This window comes from Pseudophryne corroboree, chromosome 3 (assembly GCF_028390025.1).
Source record: "Pseudophryne corroboree isolate aPseCor3 chromosome 3, aPseCor3.hap2, whole genome shotgun sequence".
Classification (NCBI taxonomy): domain Eukaryota; kingdom Metazoa; phylum Chordata; class Amphibia; order Anura; family Myobatrachidae; genus Pseudophryne; species Pseudophryne corroboree.
The window spans coordinates 798367639-798382468 of NC_086446.1; the positions used below are offsets into that span (position 1 = coordinate 798367639).

A 14830-nucleotide genomic window follows, 5' to 3' on the forward strand; every position below is an offset into this window, starting at 1 on the left:
GGTACATTCTCCTGGGCGGGGATATAAACGCAGGGGAGCGGGCAAGCTTGTTTCGCAACCCTAGCGTAATGTCCCTGTCCTGTGCGCTCCCTGCGCCCTGTCCCCAGTTACCCCCTTGCCTAGGAGTGCCCTCTGGCTGCCTAGCCGGGCTATTATATTGCTGTGTCTCTGCCAGGAATACCCATCTCCCCCTCACTTCGGGTGACCCTGCCCCGCTAGCTGTGTCGGTGAGAATAACTCCCCCTTCCTGGCATGCTGCTCCTACGTTCCTAGCCTGTGTTGGGGTATTCTGCAACCGTTGTGCTGCAACGTTAATAGGGGTTCCCCTGGACTGTAGTAGGCCATAGCCGCTCTGCCCCTCCCCCCTTGGGCCTAAAATGGCTGCCCCATTCCCCCTTTCTCCTATGCCTTCTTGCCCCGGCTGGTACTCACCCCCCTCTTGCCCTTGCTCCTTTCGCAGGGCTGCTGGTCGCTGCTGCCTTCCGGATCTAGCAGTTGCTTTTCCTGCTTTCTTTCTTTTTTCCCCTGGTTGTTTCTTCTTATGTGTCCTCCGGCCACCAGATGGCGCCACAGCACCATTTTCACTGCTCTTGTGCTGCCTTTCTGAAGAGGAACGAACGGATGGGCCCTGCAGCTGCTGGCCAGAAATGCTGACCTCCCAGCCTCTGTATCGTGCTGGAAGCTCCCTTCTCCTCTCTGGCCGCTCTGCCAAGCGCTGCCCGACCCTTGCTCCCTGCTGTGATGGTGACCAGCCTCCGGTCACTGTGGAAGCCATGCCTGGATCCCTGGAATTGCAGCAGCCACCGGACAGACACAGGTACTTCCTTTCATGTGTGGGGAAAATGGAGCTATTAACTCCCTCCCCCCCGGCTGCTGCTTTATCTGCCTCTCCCTCCTCCCCCCCCCCGCCTCTGGGCCGCACCTTTTACTGGCCCAGGGCTCCCTGCAGGTGATGCAAAGGGGAGGGGGTCCTGCCTCCCTGCAGCCAACCCCCCCTCCCCCGGCGTTCACGCCTTCGGGCCGCCCGGCACCCCTCCTCCTTATCCTGCTGCGGCGCCATTGCTGCCCCCTTCGCCCCTGGAAGGGGGGGAGCAGGTGGAGGTGGAGAATGCAAGCGGGCAGCTGCAGCACTGCCCGGAGAACTGTATGTCATTTATATTGTGCGGTGCGCATAGGAGCGGGCGCTGCTAGCAGCGGTGGCGGGGGGGGGGGGGGCAGCCGTAGCAGGGCTGGATCAGGATGGAACAGCAGTGTGGCCCTGCGGGTGCTGCCGGACAGTCCTCCGCCCACAGCGCATATGCGCTGTGTGCAAGGTACCGCCGGCACATCCCTAGTTACGGCTCTGTAACAGACAGACATAGAGGTAGGAAGGCCCTGCTCACAAGCTTACAATCTGTGGGGAAATAGGCATTTATACACAACGATAGGTGCTACCTATTCCATAATGGTCCACCAGATTGCTAGGTTCTAAATGGGTTGTATGATATGATCACCCAGCAATGCTGGTCTGGGGTCAGGAGGATGTGAGAGTAAAGAAAAACAAAATATGTGAGGTTATGTGTTATTCAACCAGTCATTAGCTACAGGAGTAATTCCAGAGGACTGGAAAAGAGCGAGCGTAGTCCCACTGCACAAAAGTGGAAGCAAGGAAGAGGCAAGCAACTACAGACCAGTGAGTCTTACATCAGTAGTAGGGAAATTGATGGAAACGCTCTTAAAAGAAAGAGTTGTAGATTATCTCAAATCCAGCAATTTACAGGATCCCAAACAGCATGGATTCACTGGGGAGAGATCATGTCAAACAAATCTTATTGACTTTTTTTGACTGTGTGACTAAAGTGATGGATAAAGGTGGAGCCGTGGATATAGCTTATCTAGACTTTAGTAAGGCTTTTGACACTGTTCCACATCGCAGACTGCTAAATAATCTTGGAAGTTTGGGATTGGATACTAGGATTATTGAATGGATATGATCTTGGTTGCAGGATATAAAACAGAGAGTTGTAGTAAATGGAGTGCATTCACAGGACAGAAATGTTACCAGTGGAGTTCCCCAGGGATCTGTACTTGGACTAGTGCTTTTTAATATTGGTGACATTGCAAATGGCATTAAAGGGAAAGTATTTTATTTATTATTTATTTATTAACAGTTTCTTATATAGCGCAGCATATCCCGTTGCGCTTTACAATTAGAACAACAGTAATAGAACAGAACTGGGTAAAAACAGACAGACAGAGGTAGGAAGGCCCTGCTCGCAAGCTTACAATCTATAGGGAAATAGGCATAGATACACAAGGATTGATGCTAACTATTGCATAATGGTCCACCAGATTGCTAGGTTCTTAATGGGTTGTATGATGATACCCCACAAAGTTATCCAAGTGTCAGGAGGGTGTGAGACTAAAGAAAGACAAGATATGTGATGTTATGAATACTCTACAGAGGATGTAATTAGATACGGAAGCACTGAAGGTTATGTGGGTGGGTCTGGAATTTGATAGGCTTGTCTGAAGAGGTGAGTTTTCAGGGAACATTTAAAGGTTTGGAGACTAGAGGCGAGTCTTACTGTGCGTGGGAGGGCATTCCACAGAGTGGGTGAAGCCCGGATAAAGTCCTGTAATTTTGAGTGTGAACAAGTAATGCGTGTGGATGAGAGACGTAGATCTTGTGCAGAGCGGAGGGTAGGGAGATATTTTGAGATGAGTGAAGAGATGTATGTTGGTGCAGTTTGGTTAATAGACTTGTATGTGAGTAAAAGTATTTTATATTTAATACGGTAGAATACCGGTAACCAATGGAGGGACTGACAGAGCGGATCTGCAGACGATGAACGTCTGGCAAGGAAGATTAGCCTCGCAGCTGCATTCAAAATGGATTGTAGTGGTGAGAGCCTATGTTTGGGAAGACCGGTCAGGAGACTATTACAATAATCAATGCGGGAGATAATGAGAGCATGGATTAGAGTTTTTGCTGTGTCTTGTGTAAGATAAGGGCGTATTTTGGATATGTTTCTTAGATGTATGTAACATGATCTTGAGACAGATTGAATGTGGGTAACAAAGGACAGTTCAGAGTCAAGAATGACACCTAGGCAGCGAGCTTGTGGGGTAGGGGTGATTGCAGAGTTCTCAACAGTGATAGAGTGAAAGTATGCCTTTTTGCAGATGACACAAAGGTATGCAACAGTGTAGATACACCAGGAGGGGTAAAACAAATGACTGAGGATCTAGGTAGACTAGAGGAATGGTCAAGAGTGTGGCACTTACAGTTTAATGCCAAAAAATGCAAAATCGTGCACTTGGGTCTTAAGAATCCAAAGCCTAAATATAGTATTAATGGCACTATACAGGAAACTACTGAGGAGGAAAGGGATCTAGGAGTCACTATTTCAGGTGACATAAAGGCAGGTAAGCAATGAGGAAGGCTAGTCAGATGCTGGGCGGCATTTGGAGAGGAATCAGCAGCAGAAAGAAAGAAGTAATAATGCCACTGTATACAGTGGCGGTTCTTGCCACGGGCAAGCAGTACTTTTGCCCGGGGCGGCGCCATCCGGAGGGCGCCGCACCAGGGCAAGATCCGCCACTGTGCCCCCCGCAGTGCCCTGCTGTGCCCCCCCGCTTTGAAGGGAACCAGACGCGTAGCGTCTAGTTTCCCTTCATTGAGAGGACCTTAGTTGTGCGGTGCGCGATGACGTCATCGCGCACGGCACAGCAAAGGTCCTCTCCATGAAGGGAAACTAGACGCTACGGTCTAGTTTCCCTTCGTGTAGAGGACCTTTGCTGTGCGATGCGCGATGACGTCATCGCGCATCGCACAGCATAGTGGCACAGACACTAGGGGTCATAATTGACCTCTAGTGTCTATGCTGTTCTATGGGAGAGACGTAATAACGTCTCTCCCATAGATCGAAGAGAAGAGAGAGGGGAGAAGAGCGGTGCCGCCGGCGGAGGGGGTCTGGATCAGGAACGGGGATGGTAAGTATTCTTTTTATTTATTTATTTTCTTGCAGCGTCGTGACCACGCCCCCAATTGAAGCCACGCCCCCATATTTTGCCCGGGGCGCCACAACTCTTAGAACCGGCCCTGACTGTATAGGTCATTGGTACGGCCTCATCTAGAATACTGTGTTCAATTCTGGAGGCCATATCTTCAGAAGGATATAAATACATTAGAGAGTTAACAAAGAAGGGCAACTAACATGGTGCATGGCCTACATCACAAAACATACCCAGAAAGACTAAGAAATCTCAATATGTATAGTGTGGAGCAGAGAAGGGAAAGGGGGGACATGATAGAACTTTCACATATATCAAGAGTCTTAAAGTCCAGGAGGAAAACAATCTTCAACTGAAGAGAAGCAATAGGACACGAGGACATGCACTGAGACTGGAGGGGGGGGGGAATTACTTCACAGAAAGGGTAGTGGACAAGTGGAATAGCCTCCCATCAGAGGTGGTAGAGGCTAAGACAGTAGAGCAATGTAACATGCATGGGATAGACATAAGGAAATCCTTACACAGAAATAAGGATCAAATAAGGTTTGAGATAAAAATATGGTAAAAAAAAGGGGCAGACTAGATGGGCCAAGTGGTTCTTATCTGCCGTCACATTGTAAGTTTCTATGTACAGAGAGGATGTAATTAGATAGAGAGGCATTGAAACTACAGCTTATTTCTATAGCATGCTGGGTCCTCCCCCCTACTGAAATGCAAGTGCATCTCTAAACAGCGATACACTTGCATCTTAAGGGTAGCCCCCTCCCTTTGCAGCCTGGCTGCGAAAGCACTTCCTGGGCCGCCATGTTTTGGGTTGCAGCGGCTGCATGTGACATCACGCAGTCACCTCAGCCTGCCCCACAAATGGTCTGGATACGCCTCTGTTGTCCGGACTGAACCCCCCCAACACCGCAACGCTGCCCCCAAAATGTCAGCCGGGACTTAGATTGCAATTGTGTATGATGGCATTGTAAGTCCTCACACATGTGCAGAAGTGCAGAAATCACCAAACAGCGATTTCTGCACTTCTTCTAACCAAACTGAATCGGGCTCGAAGTCACTAAAATGTTGCAAGATTCGTTGCCACACTGAAATGTTTCAAATTGTATCTGATTATTTCAAAGCACTGAGAGCTGGTAAAAGTATCGTCTGTCAGCCGACTAGTCTACATGTATAGCAAAAATAAGAAGGGAAAAGGGTCGGAGTTGTTGAGTATGTGTTACACACACCCAGGACGAAAATAAATCTGTCTGTGACTGGGAGCATACAGTACGTCTCAGACAGAGCAGGTCTCACCTGCAGTCCACATTGGTAATAATGGGGACTGCAATCTGCAGCTCGCCTCTAATTAGCCTTTTGCAGGAGATTTCCGTGAAATATCCTGCGTTTGGTATTAGTACATAGCGGGGAAACATAAAGTTATGCAGAAACTGAAGTCTGTACAGTACATTATTTTCTGTAAAAGAAAGAGCTTGATAAATAGCCCCCTAAATCCAGGGGTGTGTACAGTCTCCGTCCGCGCCCCCTGCTCTCTAGCCGGCAGCATAGTAGACTCTGAACACTAGGGTCAGTAGTAGACTCCCAGTGATTTTTTCTACTGTGCATGCCGGAAAAATGGCTGCTGCACCATTTTCCCTATGATTCTAGCAGCGCTGCTGCGGCCATTATAGATACGCCACTGCTAAACCCTTCTACTGTTACGGGAAATTAGGGACATCTGCAACTATATGGATGGTTACAGAAGATTTGTAGCTATGACAGCTGCATTGTGTGTGTGTGTGTGTGTGTGCGTGCATGTGTGTGCGTGTGTGTGTGCGTGTGTGTGCGTGTGCGTGTGAGTGTGTGTGAGTGTGTGTGAGGAAACAGGAGGCAGGCGTTATATCCGGGGAGTGTACATGACTCAGTGGTGTACAGAGAGACTGCAGAACAGATGTGATGACTTGGGTGACAGACAGTAAGCGTGCTGAACAGTCCGAGATATTGTATAGTCACTACGAGGTACCATGGTCCCTGACTTCCATACATCCGAGCGATAATGATTGTGAAACATTCAATGTATTTTATCTTCTGTAGAGTACAGGTTGAGTATCCCTTAACCAAAATTGAAAATCCCACATTTTTGGGTCCCCTACTGAGATAATGACATATAAATTATATATTATGTGTATATATATATATATATATATATATATATATATATATATATATTTATTTATGTCATTATCTCAGTAGGGGAACCAAAAATGTGTGATATAGATTTTTGGAAAAGGGATACTCAACCTGTATTTCATGTATTTAATACTAATTTTTTTCTTATTTTTTTTTTTAAAGTACCGTCCCCATCGCTGAGATGACAGAACACCTGTTGCAGGTTCTCGGTGTGAGCTGGTTACTGTGTAAGTCTGTATTTAGGGCTTCCGCGGTCTTAGATGCTGCCAGGATGGACCTATCGCCTGTCTGTGGAAACTGTTACTTTCCTACGGTATAATTAATACTACAGGTGCTATTAACTATCTGAATGAAGATAAAATGCTTCCTCTACTTTCCTAAGCAAGACAGAATGCAGAGGTTTCAGCTATAAGGGGCACATTCAGTTATCCACAGAGCTCCGGGATCTGACAGCGGGATATTACAGTAGGAAAACTTTCCTTATCTTTGCTCACATCCCATAGAAGTGCAAGAAACGACACGCATTGTATTATCTTTTGTAATATCCGGAAATAGATCCTCGCTCCTAATTAATAATAATAATAATAATAATAATAATAATAATAATAATAATAATAATAATAATCATAATGTTATTTATATAGTGCTCTTCCTCCAATAGGACTCAAGTTGCTTAATTGAATCTGCCCCCTAGTCTGCAAACTTGATTGCACATTGATGTCCAAGGTGGGATGAGGCCTTTAATATTCGCTGTATTCTGATTATGTTAATACATCGCCAGTTAACCACCGTCTCCTGCGCGGTCACCTTCTGTCACCCTCTCACCATATTCTTGTGTGTTTTCCAGGCTTCAGCCGCGGCCTCAAGGTGACCCAGGAACAGGCGTATTTAGCAGCCAAGATAAATTCCTCCGTAGCTCTGTCTTGTGCGCACGATGACACAAATTACTTGTACGTTTACTGGTACCAGCAGCGACGCGGCGAGGCGATGCAGCTCATGATCTTATCAATAAATGCTAAGGAGGAAGAAATGGAGTCGCTGTATAATTCAGGGTGGAGAATGCGGAGAGCTGAGGTGCTGAGCTCCACGCTGACAGTAACGACGGCCCAGGTCCAGGATTCGGCGGTGTATTTCTGTGCAGTGAGCACACAGCAGGACAAGTCTGAGCTGCAAGCAGCGTAAAACCTTCTCCCAGCTCGTCTACGGCGCTGAGGAAGGAGAGAGGAGGGGGCCTCACCGCACGCAGGGCACTTACTGACTTCCCAAGTATCAGATCCTTATCAGTGCACCACACATGTCACTAAGCCTCACCGCCATCACTGACAGATATTTACATTCATATCACGTAACTGATGCAGATTTGTGGACATTGTAATTGCATGATGTAGAAGTATAAGAACCAAATGACTAAGGAGCATATGGGGGTCATTCCGAGTTGATCGCTAGCTGAATTCATTCGCAGCGCAGCGATGAGGCTAAAAATTGGCACGTCTGCACATGCGTATGCGGCGCACTGCGTATGCGCAACGTACTTTCACAATGGCCGATGTAGTTTCACACAAGGTCTAGCGGTGCATTTCGGTCGCACTGCTGGCCGCAGAGTGATTGACAGGAAGTGGGCGTTTCTGGGTGTCAACTGACCGTTTTCAGGAGTGTTGGAAAAAACGCAGGCGTGCCTGGAAAAACGCAGGCAAGCCAGGAAAAACGCAGGGTGTGTTTGTGACGTCAAATCCGGAACTGAACAGTCTGAAGTGATCGCAGGCGCTGAGTAGGTTTAGAGCTACTCTGAAACTGCACAAAAAAACTTTGTAGCCGCTCTGCGATCCTTTCGTTCGCACTTCTGCTAAGCTAAAATACTCTCCCAGTGGGCGGCGGCATAGCGTTTGCACGACTGCTAAAACTGGTAGCGAGCGATCAACTCGGAATGAGCCCCTATGTACTAAGCCTTGGGGAGAGATAAAGTGGAGAGAGAGAATGTGCCAACCAACCAATCAGCTCCTAGCTGTCATTTTTGAAACACCATGGCGGTTAGGAGCTGGTTGGCTGGTTCTTCATCTCCGTCCACTTTATGGACCTAATTCAGACCTGATGGCTGGTGCGAGAATTCGCACAGCGGGCGATTATCGAATGACTGCACATGCGTACGGATTGTAATGCGCAGGCACGGCGCAAAACAGCAAAAACATCCAGAGTTTTTTTGATCGCTAGGCGTACGCAGGCTGATTGACAGGAAGCGTTTGGGGTGGTAACTGGCTGTTTTCTGGGAGTGTCAGGGAGAACGCAGGCGTGTCCAAGTGTTATCAGGGAGGGTGTGTGACGTCAGCTCCGGCCCCCATCAGCCTGATTCCATCGCACTGTAGGAGTAAGTCCTGGGCTGCGCACACACTGGAAAAATTATTAGATGGTGAGTGAGTTGCAAACAGATTAGCAGATGTCGCTGTCTGGGGAAGTTTTTGCACGGCGTACACATGCGTACACACTTGCACGGGGTGGGTCTTCACTCTATGGGCGGCAGCTATCTGATCGCAGACCTCTGCAAAAACGCACAGCAGCGTCCAGCTCTGAATTAGGCCCTGTATCTCTCCAAGGCTTAGTACATTGGGCCTTTATTTTGTTAATTCAGGTACCTGGGGGAAAGGTGACAGCCTGTGAGATGGGGGCATCGGCGCGATTCCGCAGTCTGACCCATTTTTTTTTTATAGCAGCAAAGCAATCATTTTAAAGGTAGAACTAGCCTGTCTTCAGTGTTGGCTGGATATATCTGTATCAAAGTGTCTTGAATGTTACCTGTGTGTGACGGCACCTCTGCATACATGCACCTCTCCTTGCTATGTCATCTAAATGATGTCATCAAGAATTAAAAGACGCGGCACATCAAGCCGACACACACAGCGCTGCATATAAACTCCCACCTTAAAGCAGTCAAATGTAATGTGAAAGTTTTGTATATAATCAGTTATTGCAGCCAGAGGCATATCTACCCATTGGCCAGGATGGCACTCGCCAAGGGTGCCAGCCAATGAGGGGCACCACCCGACGGTGCCACCCTGCGGCCAGGGGTAGATACACTTCGTAGAGCCGGCAGCCAGCACCTTTGTTCCCCCTTCCCCTGGCAGTTCCTCACCCGCCCCGGCAACAACCACGACAGGCAGAGCCGGCCTTAACCAATATGATGCCCTAGACAAGATTTTGGCTGGTGCCCCCTAGTACTGCCGCTAGTTCTGCAGAAGATGCTTGGCACGAGTCAGCTGGCAGCTTTGCTAACGTTGGGCGCCTTTTGTTTATGAAAATGCATCTTATTTGCATTACTATGTGGCTAGGATGCACAAGCAGCTTCTGCTGATTAAAATGATATGCAGCATGCCTATATTCTGTGTGCGACTGCGGCTGTATCTGCATACGAAATGCTACATTACAGTGATTTCCAGGAATACACAGCAATATAGCATTTCGTATGCAGATACAGCTGCAGTCACACACACAATATAGGCATGCCGCATATCATTTTAATCAGCAGAAGCTGCTGGTTCCCCATAGCATACCAAATGCCCTAGGCATTTGCCTAGTTTGCCTATGCCTAAGGCCGGCTCTGACGACAGGCAGCAGCTTGAGTCACTGTAAGGTGCCGGGGTCCGGTACCGCACCGCATTACAATGCAGAAAATGCTGCATAAACTACAGCTCCCAGCAGCCCTTGCAGCCGGAGCTCACAGAAGCAAGGGCTGCTGGGAGCTGTAGTTTATGCAGCTTTTCTTTATTGTAATGCGGTACCGGACCCCGACACCTTACAGTGGCTCCAGCTGCTGCCTGTCGCGGTTGTTGCCGGGGCGGGTGAGAAACTGCCAGGGGAAGGGGGAACAAAGGTGCTGCCTCTACAAATATATATATATATATATATATATATATATATATATATATATATATATATAAAATGGGGGGATAGGGGTATCGGCGACAAGTGTAGCTAATACAACATACTTAAGATGCTTAAAAATTTAAAAGCCAAAAGGATGTGCAAATATTTAAAAAGATTAATATATATGAGAGTAAAAAAGGAGTTTAAAAGTACAATTAAAAAAGTTTTCATAAAAAAGACCATATGAAAAAACAATGATTCTAAAAGGATAGGAGATCGGACTTAGCTTAAATCAGTGGGGGGTCAGTACAGGAAACCCAACGCATTTCGTCTCATCAGACTTCTTCAAGGGGACCCCTTGAAGAAGTCTGATGAGACGAAATGCGTTGGGTTTCCTGTACTGACCCCCCACTGATTTAAGCTAAGTCCGATCTCCTATCCTTTTAGAATCATTGTTTTTTCATATGGTCTTTTTTATGAAAACTTTTTTAATTGTACTTTTAAACTCCTTTTTTACTCTCATATATATTAAACTTTTTAAATATTTGCACATCCTTTTGGCTTTTACATTTTTAAGCATCTTAAGTATGTTGTATTAGCTACACTTGTCGCCGATACCCCTATCCCTCCATTTTCTATACTTTCTAGCAGCACTGTACCAGTGTTGCATTTTTAGGGTTTGGCTGACAACGATTACTAAGGTTGTGTGGGCTTTTATAGTGATTTTACGGCACCTTTAGTGCAGTATTTATATACATTTACTGAGAATTTACCTCACAAGTGGCGCTATACTATTTTCTTTGCACATTATATATATATATATATATATATATATAAGGATATAGAAAAAAGGCGGCACTCAAACAGACTTGTATTGCGGTTTAAAAGTGGTCAGTTTATTCCTCCGACATGTTTCGGGGTAATCACCCCGTCCTCAGGGTCATCATTGCCCAAACTGAGCCAAACACATACATATATACACAAAACAATTAACAATAAAGACTAATCTAACTCACCTGCTTCCCCACGCCATTCTGTACCGCCGGACGCTCAGCCGCACTTCCGCGTCGCTCCCTGGTGACGTCATTGAGACGTGCCCGGATCCGGTTACCATGGAAACCACCAAGTCCGCTCTCAGTCCTCTCAGGATGCGAATGCAAACTTCGTGCAGCTGGCCCGTGACGGCATCAGGCTGCGTGGGTACAGGAGGTGTCTAGGCAACAGAATAACACAAAAGCAAATGTGAAGCAAGTGAAAACATAAACACATACAGTGCCTTAAATAACCAATAAAATCCCCACCTCCACCAGACAATAATCCAGTGACCCCGCAAAAAGACTACACTGTAAGCATCAGTACAATGTTAACATACTCAGTAGAAAAACAGTGATGTAGTATATGATATGGTGACAGCCTGAACACTTGACGACTGTCACTAAAATAAAACTGGAAGATGAAGAATTATATTTATAGAGTTGAGGCTCTTGGCCCTTCCAATCACAGGCAGTCTAGTGGCCCCAAACTCCCTTGGGTCAATAGGTATAATGTAGCTAGCATTAAGAGGGTACGCCGGGCCAAGGCACTATGGCCCATTATACAGACTGAGGCGGCACTCTCATCTTTAGCCAAAACGTCCCTTCTCCCTAGTTACACCAGGGGAAGTAATCTAGGAGACCACATTGTTTAATTGGATGTTTCAGGCATGACAGCTTCACAGGAAACCCATTTTCTACGCACCAAACTGGGCTGCTATAGATGTTTGGGGTGTGCCACGTGCAACACCCTCATGACAGGTAGCACCTTCAACCACCCCCATACGGGCAGGAAGTTGCCCATCCGGCATCGGTTGACTTGTACATCTACCCATGTAGTGTACTTACTGACTTGCCCATGTGGCTTAGTCTATGTGGGCAAAACAGTTCGCCAGTTTCGAGAGCGTATGGCACTACATAGAAGTGCTATAAAAAAAGCATTTGAAAAAGGTAACAGTGATCAACCTTTTGCACGACATTGCTTGTTGTTCAAACATGGGGTCCCTAGTATTAGGGCTATATTGATTGACCATGTCCCCAAAAGCCTGAGAGGGGGGGACCGTGACAGAATTCTTTTGCAAAAAGAATCAAGATGGATCTTTAAACTGGGAACTCTGTCACCACGGGGTCTTAATGAAAATCTGGGGTTACAATGCTTTATGTAAAACAGTAAAAATTATTATAATATAATTCTTCATCTTCCAGTTTTATTTTAGTGACAGTCGTCAAGTGTTCAGGCTGTCACCATATCATATACTACATCACTGTTTTTCTACTGAGTATGTTAACATTGTACTGATGCTTACAGTGTAGTCTTTTTGCGGGGTCACTGGATTATTGTCTGGTGGAGGTGGGGATTTTATTGGTTATTTAAGGCACTGTATGTGTTTATGTTTTCACTTGCTTCACATTTGCTTTTGTGTTATTCTGTTGCCTAGACACCTCCTGTACCCACGCAGCCTGATGCCGTCACGGGCCAGCTGCACGAAGTTTGCATTCGCATCCTGAGAGGACTGAGAGCGGACTTGGTGGTTTCCATGGTAACCGGATCCGGGCACGTCTCAATGACGTCACCAGGGAGCGACGCGGAAGTGCGGCTGAGCGTCCGGCGGTACAGAATGGCGTGGGGAAGCAGGTGAGTTAGATTAGTCTTTATTGTTAATTGTTTTGTGTATATATGTATGTGTTTGGCTCAGTTTGGGCTATGATGACCCTGAGGACGGGGTGATTACCCCGAAACATGTCGGAGGAATAAACTGACCACTTTTAAACCGCAATACAAGTCTGTTTGAGTGCCGCCTTTTTTCTATATCCTTGTACAGAGGTTTTTCGCCTCCAGGAGGGCACCGCAGCATCTACTAGCCTGTCAGAGTGAGTGCCGAGCACACAGCAAAAGGTATATATATATATATATATATATATATTAGTGATGAGCGGGTTCGGTTCCTCGGAATCTGAACCCCCCCGAACTTCACCCATTTTACACGGGTCCGAGGCAGACTCGGATCCTCCCGCCTTGCTCGGTTAACCCGAGCGCGCCCGAACGTCATCATCCCGCTGTCGGATTCTCGCGAGATTCGTATTCTATATAAGGAGCCGCGCGTCGCCGCCATTTTCACTCGTGCATTGGAGATGATAGGGAGAGGACGTGCAGCGTTCTCTCAGTTGTGTTCAGTGTGCTGCAAATATCTGTGCTCAGTGTGCTGCAAATATCTGTGCTCAGTGTGCTTGCAAATATCTGTGCTCATTGTGCTGAAAATATCTACGTTCTCTGCCTGAAAAACGCTCCATATCTGTGCTGCATTGTAGTATATAGTAGGAGGACAGAGCAGAATTTTGCTGACCACCAGTATATAATATATAGCAGTACGGTACAGTAGTCCACTGCTCTACCTACCTCTGTGTCGTCAAGTATACTATCCATCCATACCTGTGGTGCATTTAAGTTCTGCGCAGTATATATAGCAGGAGGACAGTGCATAATTTTGCTGACCATCAGTATATAATATATAGCAGTACAGTACAGTAGGCCACTGCTCTACCTACCTCTGTGTCGTCAAGTATACTATCCATCCATACCTGTGGTGCATTTAAGTTGTGCGCAGTATATATAGTAGGAGGACAGTGCATAATTTTGCTGACCACCAGTATATAATATATAGCAGTACGGTACAGTAGGCCACTGCTCTACCTACATCTGTGTCGTCAAGTATACTATCCATCCATACCTGTGGTGCATTTAAGTTTTGCGCAGTATATATAGTAGGAGAACAGTGCATAATTTTGCTGACCACCAGTATATAATATATAGCAGTACGGTACAGTAGGCCACTGCTCTACCTACCTCTGTGTCGTCAAGTATACTATCCATCCATACCTGTGGTGCATTTTAGTTGTTGTGTGCAGTATATATAGTAGAAGGACAGTGCATAATTTTGCTGACCACCAGTATATAATATATAGCAGTACGGTACAGTAGGCCATTGCTATTGATATATTACTGGCATATAATTCCACACATTAAAAAATGGAGAACAAAAATGTGGAGGGTAAAATAGGGAAAGATCAAGATCCACTTCCACCTCGTGCTGAAGCTGCTGCCACTAGTCATGGCCGAGACGATGAAATGCCATCAACGTCGTCTGCCAAGGCCGATGCCCAACGTCATAGTAGAGAGCATGTAAAATCCAAAAAACAAAAGTTCATTAAAATGACCCAAAAATCTAAATTGAAAGCGTCTGAGGAGAAGCGTTAACTTGTCAATATGCCATTTACGACACGGAGTGGCAAGGAACGGCTGAGACCCTCTCCTATGTTCCTCATGACTAGTGGGTCAGCTTCACATGAGGATGGAACCACTCATCCTCCCGCTAGAAAAATGAAAAGACTTAAGCTGGCAAAAGCACAGCAAAGAACTGTGCGTTCTTCTAAATCACAAATCCCCAAGGAGAGTCCAATTGTGTCGGTTGCGATGCCTGACCTTCGCAACACTGGACGGGAAGAGGTGGCGCCTTCCTCCATTTGCACGCCCCCTGCAAGTGCTGGGAGCACCCGCAGTCCAGTTCCTGATAGTCAAATTGAAGATGTCACTGTTGAAGTACACCAGGATGAGGATATGGGTGTTGCTAGCGCTGAGGAGGAAATTGACAAGGAGGATTCTGATGGTGAGGTGGTTTGTTTAAGTCAGGCACCCGGGGAGACACCTGTTGTCCGTGGGACGAATATGGCCATTGATATGCCTGGTCAAATTACAAAAAAAAAAATCACCTCGTCGGTGT

At 46.6% G+C, this 14830-nt stretch overlaps 1 gene segment (V, D, J or C); it reads left to right on the forward strand.

The window, feature by feature from the left end:
* Nucleotides 1–5907: 5907 nt before the first annotated feature.
* LOC135058280 (T cell receptor alpha variable 19-like) lies at nt 5908–9243 on the forward strand. The segment is given in 3 exon segments: nt 5908–5994; nt 6328–6392; nt 7013–9243. Coding segments are annotated over 2 exon segments (381 nt in total).
* Nucleotides 9244–14830: the final 5587 nt, after the last annotated feature.